The sequence below is a fragment of the Leopardus geoffroyi genome, chromosome D2 (assembly GCF_018350155.1).
Source record: "Leopardus geoffroyi isolate Oge1 chromosome D2, O.geoffroyi_Oge1_pat1.0, whole genome shotgun sequence".
Lineage (NCBI taxonomy): Eukaryota > Metazoa > Chordata > Mammalia > Carnivora > Felidae > Leopardus > Leopardus geoffroyi.
This window is the reverse complement of record NC_059334.1, coordinates 45,960,878-45,970,183: the sequence shown is the minus strand read 5'-3', so window position 1 is coordinate 45,970,183 and position 9,306 is coordinate 45,960,878. Positions and strand designations below refer to the sequence as shown.

At 45.2% G+C, this 9,306-nt stretch overlaps 1 protein-coding gene across 1 annotated transcript in view; it reads left to right on the top strand.

Annotated features, from left to right (window-relative positions):
* The first annotated feature begins 4,937 nt into the window (after positions 1–4,937).
* LOC123576721 (anthrax toxin receptor-like) overlaps positions 4,938–9,306 on the top strand; it is a 36,449-nt gene continuing 32,080 nt past the window's right edge. The window contains exon 1 of the mRNA XM_045437943.1: positions 4,938–5,421. Coding sequence (XP_045293899.1) covers positions 5,147–5,421 — 275 coding nt within the window. The 5' untranslated portion in view covers positions 4,938–5,146. The remainder of the gene's footprint in view (positions 5,422–9,306) is intronic.

The window sequence follows — 9,306 nt, the reverse complement described above, 5'->3', positions numbered from 1 at the left end:
TGTTGATCAAACTGGCTAGGGGGTTATCAATTTGGTCAATTCTTTCAAAGAATCAGTTTCTGATTTCACTGATCTGTTCTACTGTTTTCTTGGTTTTGATAGCATTAATTTCTGCTCTAATCTTTATTATTTCCTGTCTTCTGCTGGTTTGGGGTTTTATTTGCTGTTCTTTTTCCAGCTCTTTAAGGCGTAAGGTTAGGTTGTGTATCTGAGATCTTTCTTCCTTCTTTAGGAAGGCCTAGAGTGCTATGTACTTTCCTCTTATGATTGTCTTTGCTGCATCCCAGAGGTTTTGGGTTGTTATCATTTTCATTGGCTTCCATGAACTTTTTAATTTCCTCTTTAACTTCTTGGTTAGCCCATTCATTCTTTAGTAGGATTTTCTTTTGTCTCCAAGTATTTGTTACTTTTCCAGATTTTTTCTTGTGGTTGATTTCGAGTTTCATAGCGTTGTGATCTGAAAATATGCACGGTATGACCTCAATCTTTTTGTACTTGCTGAGGGCTGATTTGTATCCCAGTATGTGGTCTATTCTGGAGAACATTCCATGTGCACTGGAGAAGAATGTATTTTCTGCTGCTTTAGGATGAAATGTTCTGAATATACGTGTTAAGTCCATCTGGTCTAATGTGTCATTCAAAGCCATTGTTTTTCTTGCTGATATTTTGATTAGATGATCTGTCCATTGCTGTGAGTAGGGTGTTGAAGTCCCCTACTATTATGGTATTACTATCAATGAGTTTATTTATGTTTGTGATTAATTGATATATATGTTTGGGTGCTCTCACATTTGGCACATAAATGTTTACAATTGTTAGGTATTCTTCGTGGATAGACCCTTAATTATGATGTAACGCCCTTCTTCATCTCTCGATACAGTCTTTATTTTAAAGTCTAGATTTTCTGATATAAGTATGGCTACTCTGGCTTTCTTTTGTTGACCATTAGCATGCTGGATTGTTCTCCATCCCTTTACTTTCAATCTGAAGGTGTCCTTAGGTCTAAAGTGGATCTCTTGTAAACAGCATATAGATGGGTCTTGTTTTCTTATCCATTCTGTTACCCTATGTCTTTTGATTGGGGCATTTAGCCCATCGACATAGAGCGAGTACTGAAAGATATGAATTTATTGCCATTATGTTGCTTGTAGAGTTGGAGTTTCTGGTGGTGTTCTCTGGCCCTTTCTAGTCTTTGTTGCTTTTGGTCTTTATTTATTTGGGTTTTCTTTTTCATCTTCTCTCCCCTCAGGGAGTCCCCCTTAAAATTCCTTGCAGGGCTGGTTTAGTGGTCACAAACCCCTTTAATTTTTGTTTGGGAAACTTTTTATCTCTCCTTCTATTTTGAATGACAGCCTTGCTGGATAAAGAATTCTTGGCTGCATATTTCTCTGATTCAGCACATTGAATATATCCTGTCACTCCTTTCTGGCCTGCCAAGTTTCTGTGGATAGGTCTGCTGCAAACCTGATCTGTCTTCCCTTGTAGGCTAAGGACTTTTTTTCTCTTACTGCTTTCATGATTCTCTCCTTGCCTGAGTATTTTGTGACTTTGACTGTGATATGCCTTGTTGATGGTCCGTTTTTGTTGAAATCTACTGGGAGTCCTCTGTACTTCCTGGATTTTGATGTCTATGTCTTTCCCCAGGTTAGGAAAGTTTTCCACTTTGATTTGCTCACATAACCCTTCTACCCCTATTTCTCTCTCTTCCTCTTTTGGGACCCCTATGATTCTGATGCTGTTCCTTTTTAATGAGTCACTGATTTCTCTAATTGTTGTATCCTGCTCTTTTGCCTTAATCTCCCTCTTTTTTTCTGCTTCATTATTCTCCTTAGGTTTGTCCTCTATATCACTGATTCTCTGCTCTGCCTCATCCATCCTTGCCACCATGGCATCCATTTGAGATTACAGCTCAGTTATAGCATTTTTTATTTCATCCTTACTAGCTTTTACTTCTTTTATCTCTGCAGAAAGGGATTCTAATCTATTTTCAACTCCAGCTAGTATTCTTATTATCCTGATTCTAAAATCTGGTTCAGACATCTTGCTTGTATCTGTGTTGGTTATGTCCCTGGCTGTTGTTTCTTCTTGATCTTTCTTTTGGGGTGAATTCCTTCATTTCATCATTTTGAAGGAAGAAAAGGAATTAATGGGGTAAAACAAATTAAAATTTTAAAAACATTAAAATTGAAAAAATATTAAAATTAAAAAAATTAAAAATAAACACATTCACACAAAAAAATTGAATAAATGATCCAAGGTGTGTTTTGGTCTGGGTGTTGAAAGGAGCTTTGTAGATTAGAGAAAAAAGGGGAAAGAAAAAAAATGAAATCATTTGAAAATTTGAAAAAATGAATACACAGAAGGAGACTAAACTGAAATGATGGAAGTAAAATAGAATTTGAAAAAATTTACACAAAAGTAAAAAATATAGTAGAAAAAAATTAAAGAAACATATTTAATAAAAATTGAAAATAAAAATGAATTTCTTCTCTTTCTGTATTCAAGAAAAAGAAAAGAAATGAAAAAGAAAAAAAAGAAAAAGAAAAAAGAAAGAAAGAAAGTTTTTAGATGGACCAGTGAACAGACTGAAATATGTCTGAAATTACTTCATTTTCCCCTAGAAGTCAAACTATGAAGCGCTTTATAGTCCATAAACTAAGCAGGAGGAGAGACTTGTGGTCTTGAAGAGCAAGGTTGGCCCAGTTGGGTGGGGCTTAGTGTAACAGCTCCATTCTCCACTAGATGGCGCTGCTTAGCTTACTGGGGTGGATTGTTGTGGGGCTTGTAGGTGCATATGCACATGAGCAGGAGTGGTGAAAATGGCATCACCTAACTACCCAGTCTCTAGTATCAGAACTCTCTTCTCCCCAATCAACAATCGCACACCCATCCTTTGTCTTCAGCTTTCATCCACTCCCCACTTTTACACTGTTGTGACCAAGTCCCAGGAAGCACTTCCCTCCTGAGTTTTGTCTGATATGTGGCTGTTTTTCCCGACTCCTTACTTCTGAGGGACAGCGGCTTTGACCTGTTCTGTCCTTCTGTGGAGAGTCTCACAAAGCAATGGCTGGGTGCTTGCTGCACCCAGGAACATTTGCAGAACCATGCTGCTGCCAGTATCCAGAAACTGTGGCTAGGTGCCAGCCTGCCCCCGAAAAAGTTTGCGAGATAGTGTACCAGCAGCGTTTCAGGGATTAGGGAAAATCACAATACACATCTGGCACCAGGCTTCACCCTTAACGACCTTGTTCCAGCACCAGTGAATGTGGTTGTTCTCCTAGGTCCACTGGGGCCTTGCCTATGGGGAACCCACACAACCTCTACCAGGTGTCCTCTCAGCAAGGGAACCGCCTCTCCCCATGTGGCCTGAAGAACCCTGGACTCCACTCTGCTCCTGGGGATTCACCCTTCCCACCAGAGCTCCTCCAGGTATCAAGCTTCAGAGTTTCAGTCTCTGAGCTCCCCGTTTATAACCTTAATGGAATTTAAACCCTCTCCTTTCTCCTTTATCCCTTTTTAGTTCAGTCCCTGCGGCTATTTCCACTTTCCCACTTTCTCTCCAGCTGCTTTTGGGGCAGGGGGGTGCTTTTCCCATATTCTCCCCTCCCCCTGTCTCTGTCCTCTCTCCGCATGCAAAACGGCTCCCTGCCCTCCGTGGCTTCTCTCTCCCCAAGTTCACCTTTCCACACTGCGTACCTGCTGAGTTCTGTGGTTCAGTTTGTGCAGATTGTTGTGTTAATCCTCAGATCAGTTTTCTGGGTGTGCAGGATGGCTTAGCGTTGGTCTGGCTGTATCTCATGGACGCAAGACACACAAAAAACGTCCATCCTGTTCCGCCATCTTTGCTCTTCCCCAGAAGTATTCTCTTTAAAATCAATAATACCTCCATCACACCTTCCAGCCAACATGTCATTGGAGAACTTGTCAGAGCAATGTTTTTTGGGTTTTTTTTAATAGAAAAACCAAAAATACTCTACAGATATATTTTAGAATAAAGAAGCTTAACAAGCTGTGTGAATAATCAAGAAATTAATACATTTGTCCACAACACCAATAAACAGTTTAAAAGCTTTATTTTTTAAATGCCATTTACAATAACAGCAAAAATATAAAGTATTTAGGGAAGGCACTTGAGAAAAAAAAGTGAAGATCTTCATAGGGAAGTTTATTTGAAAGGTGCTGGAAAATGAGTAGATAAATGAGAACATTGCCAGGTTCACTGATAGGGGAGTCTAGAGGGAAGATTCAAATGCATCCAAGTGTATCTATATATTTAATGTTACTGTAATCAAGTATTAAGAAGATTGGGGGAGCACTGAGGATGTGCTGCTTCTAAAATTTATATGAAAGACCAAATGGGTTTTCCATGTTTTTCCATGAAGCAGAGACAAGCCATCCCCACTCAGCCCTCTTTGCATTTCTGATCCACAGAAACTGTGCGCATATAAAATGTTTTATGTCATTAATTTGGGGGTAGTTTGTTACACAGGAGTAGGTAACAGGAATGTCCCTCATTCACAAAGGACTATGGTAACACTGCACTGCCTTCTTCTCCTTCTAGATCCTTCCATGTCCACAGGTGACTTCAGTATTCACCAATGACCATTAATTACTGTACTCTGGTCTCCCAGTTCCTTGACCTCGTGAACACTCACAAGGATGTCCTCATCTAAGCCACCTCAGCTGCCTTCTTTGAATTATAAAAAAAGAGAGTCTTGGAGATTTTAATGGCCACCTGTGAGGATTTAGGATAAGAGACAAATGGAGGCCTCATCTTACCCCCCCCTCCCCCCCCCCCCCCCGTCTAAAGATACCATGACTCCTGCCTGGGGTTGTCAACAGGCAGGACACTGAGCAGAGATGCAGGTCACAAAGTCACCATGCCAACCCCCCTGTCCATCATAACAAGGCCTTCTGCCCCAGCTGTGTGGGGGAAGGGCCAGCAGGTACTGGGCCCATCGCCCCGGAGCCAGCTGTTTGCCTCTTCCGCCCGAAGGGCAGATAGCAGGTGCAGGCTTGAAGTGCGCCTTGGGAAAGTGCTGGTGGGAGCCAAAGCCCCAGGGCACAGGCGGAGTCTCCAGAAGCAGCCGCCTGAGGTGACCTGAAGCGGCCAGCAGCCAGCAGCTCCAAGAAGGTGGCCAGGAAAATGGGGAGCTACAGCCTGGGTGTGCCGGGCCCTGCGCTGTTTCTGCTGCTGGTCCTGCGGCCTCCGCTGCTGAAAGCCGGAAATTTGCGGCACAGCATCCGGGGCTCCAGAGACCTGCATGGCCTCGTTCTAAGTGGGAAAAGCCTCCATAACTACCTCCGCACAAAGGGGGAAACTGTCCACCACCTCCGCAGCCACTATTCCCGGGATAACCCGGAAAAAGATACAAGGCAATCCTGCCAGAGCGCATATGACCTTTACTTCATCTTGGATAAGTGAGTGGTCCTCTTGCCCTACCCAGCGCCCCAGAGTGGTGTGGTCCCTGAAGTCAATATGGGAAGGCAGTGGCCAAAGGGGATGCCAGCTTCTGTGAGTGGAGGGGCCAGGGAGTAACCTTGGTCAGAGCCAAGGAACCTCTGTGTCTCCCCTTGTTCCTGAGGGAGAAGGAATGCCCCCAAAATTTGTTCTCTGGGACTTTTCCTTTTTGAGAGAATAAAAGGCCACCATAAGGTTTCTGAATGGCTCTCAGTTCTCCCACCAGCATGGACTGGATATGTGGCCTGCATGCCCCTTAAATAGCTGGATAGGCAGGTGACTGCTAGAAGCTCCTTCTCAGCAGTTGTTAGAAGCTCGCTGGGTTTCAGTTTCTACTTTGTGAGGTGTTTTGCTTATGTTGTTTTCCACCCAAGTGAGTGAAAAGTTTTATTTTTACTGGCCCCAGAGAGATTATATGTTGCTTCTACTGGGCATTCTCATAGTGTCACAGTTTGGAAATTCCTTTGTTTTCCCGGGGCACCTGGGTGGTTCAGTCATGCATCTCTCTCCTTTTTTTAATGTTTTATTATTTGTTTATTTTTGAGAGAGAGAGAGAGGGAGACACAGAATCTGAAGCAGGCAGCAGGCTCTGAGCTGTCAGCACAGAGCCTGACGTGGAGCTCGAGTGGGGCTCGAGTGGGGCTTGAGTGGGGCTCGAACTCACAAACCGTGAGATCATGACCTGAGCTGAAGTTAGATGCTTAACTGACTGAGCCACCTAGGCGCCCCAAGCGACTGACCCTCGATTTTGGCTTAGGTCACCATCTCACAGTGATCAAGCACCTCAGCGGGCTCTGCCCTGACAACCGGGAGCCTGCTTGGAATTCTTTCTCCTTCTCTCTTTCTGCCCCAACCCCATCAAAATAGATAAATAAACTTTAAAGAGAAAGAAAGAAAGAAAGAAAGAAAGAAAGAAAGAAAGAAAGAGAAAAAAAAAGAAAAGAAAAGAAAAGAAAAGAAAAGAAAAGAAAGCCCTTTGTTTTCCTGCCAATGGTTTTGCTTTCTTCTTCAACTGCTTGGAGACTAGCTACAGTTTGTTTGCACTTTGAGAACAGTTATGTCTGACCTGGTATTGTCCTGGGAAGCAGGGCACCTTGTGATCCTCAAAAGGGGATGGATCTTCATGCTTGGAGAGATTGGAGACATTGCTTTGGTTCCATTTGCAACTTGTCTGTTGGATTGAGAATGAACTTTAGTGAGTCAATACTATCAGTGATATGATTGTCGATAATATTGTTGAAGCACATTTTGGTCTCCAAAGCCTTTCTACTGCACTTCTGTCATCCACAAAACCACCGTGGAATGTAGAGTAGAGAGGCATTTGCATTTGCGATCTCATGGAAAGAGGGTGGCATTTAAAGGCTGGATGAAGTAGCCCCAAAGCTGATGGGCGTGGCAAGACTCAGCTTCCTGTGTGTCCTGATGGCAGCATCCCAGGCTGTACTGCCTCTGAGTCCTTCTATTCTCCATGGAGGCTAATGACTAGGGGGATGTGTGTTCAGCCACCAGCTTCTAAGCAAAGCCAGCAGAGATGGGAGCCACCCTGCCCACTGGAATAAGTCCTTCCTCATTGTCCTGTGGAGGGACTTCTGAGTTGCCTTGGGCAGGTCTTGCCTCAGTGATACTTGGCACGGCCAAGGGGGATGGAGGTTTCTCTCTTAGGTATTAGGGCTGAGGGTAGAAAGGCAGTAAGGGGGTTGACAGCCTTTCTCTGGGTCATTCAGTTTGACAAGCCAGAAGAACAAGTGTCAGGACTGAATCCTGCTGGATTGTGCGGATTGGAGAGGAGCTGAGGGTGTCCATGAAAGAGCCCTTACACACCCCTTTCCCAGCCCCAGGTCATCAGTGAGGAGTCCAGCTAGATCCTGCCTATGGTTTACCAGGCCAGGCTTGTCTGAAACCATAGCAAACTCCTCAGCCCCAGGGAAATAACACCATCTCCCCAGGACCTGTGCACACCCAGTCTGGTTGAAGAAGGCTTTACACTTCCTTTGAGGGCCAGCTTGATGAGAAATTCCTGGAGGGTGAGGACAGACTCCCTCAGGCACTTCTCCCTGCAGCTCTTGGGGAAAGGGGAGTAATGACCACTGAGGGGCAGCCCCAAGTATGCAAGTCAGGCAGACGGCACTCACCAGTCACAAACCCTTGAACAAACTGCTTCACCTCTCTGTGCCTCAGGGTCCCTGTATGTATGATGGGGATCTTCATACCCACCTCACCAGGTTGTGATGAGGATGAAGGCGAGTTTGGAGGCGGTTTTCCCAGCACAGCAGCAGATACAATTGTGGAAGATGAGTATAAAATGCTACTAGAGAAGGCAGAGTCATGCACACTGGGGCTGGGAACTCCCCAGCACTGCAGGGCCTCCCTGTCCTCCCTGGATCAGCTCTCTACTGAACTGCCCTTTGGGGTGCCAGGGTAGAGGTCAAATGCCTCTGCTTGTTGACTCTCCCAAGGCTCTCTGGGACCTCTCACCCATGTGATGAGCAGTTCTATTCGTTCATTCATTCCCTTAACAATTCCTCCACTCACAAATAATGACTGAGCAACTGAGTATGTTAGTCACTGTTTGGGCATGGGGATAAGGCATCAAACACTTCCTGGAGTTTCCATGAGGAGAGAGGAAATAAATAAAAGAGGAGAGGAAGTAGTGTGTCAGATGGGATTAGCACAGGCTGGAGGTCGGGGCCTGAATCAGGGCGGAAGGATGGGAAGTGCTGAGGGAGGGCCTGTTCTGAAGAGGTGGTCTGGGAAGGTGGGGCTGACAGACTAGAAGGCGAAGGGGGATAAGAGGGTGTTTTTGAGCAGAGAAGGCATGCCATTGGGTCTTGGATGAAAAGATCACAAATGAAGGGCCCAAGGGCAGACCAGTGTGGTGGTGGTGGTGGTGAGTGGGGGGGTAGGCTAATGCAGGGATTCAGGGAGGAGATAATGGCAGTATGGACCAGTAGGGTAAGGGTGGAGGTGCTGAGTGGACAGATTCTGGATCTATTTTGAAGAATCTATACATATTGAATGAGGGAGTTGCTCATGACTGGGGCGTTTCTCTGGACTGGGGACAAGGGTAAAGGGGGAAGCAGCTTCATCGCTGAGTCTTCTGTAGGTACATGTTATTACCCCTATTTCACAGATGAGGGAAGGAAGACACGCAGGGCCAAGGAATGACCCCCTAAAACTCTCAGATGGGAAGACATGGAACAGGAGTTGAAACTCTGGAATGTCTCCCTCCAAAGCCCATTCCAAAGTCCCTGAGGCTGAGTGGGTCCCTGCAGTGGTTTTGGAAGCAAACATAGTCTGTCACCTGCAGGAAAACCTTGAGTGGTTCACTCCAACCTTATTCATTAGATTCATTATTTATTTGGTCATACACTAGATTGAATTGGATGAAAATTAGTGAGCCCTGCTGTGTGCCTGCACTATTTTCTCAGGCACCAGGGAGGTGGTGGGCCAGGGAGCTCCAGGCTGAGGGAGTGGCCAGTGCAAAGGCATGAGAAGTGAGGCCCTCAGAGGATCCTGGGGGCGGGGGGAGAAGGGGGAGAAGGGAAGGGGACAGGCCAGTAGTGAGGCCTTGCGCACATGTAGAGGTGTGTTTTTCACTTCAAGGACATCTGGACATTATTGAAAGAATCACTTTTATCAAAGGAGAAATGGATCAGACATGTGTTTTCAAAAATACCTCTTGGCTGCCTTGGGAAGGATAGATTGGAAGGGGGAAGGATGATAGCATGGCTGGAGTGGAAAGGGGAAGGGCCTAGAAGGTCCCAGGAGGACTGTGAAGCTGGAGAAAAAAGTTAGGAGCTCAGAACAGATGTGTCTACTGAGAGGAGAAAGGGCAGACAGAATTT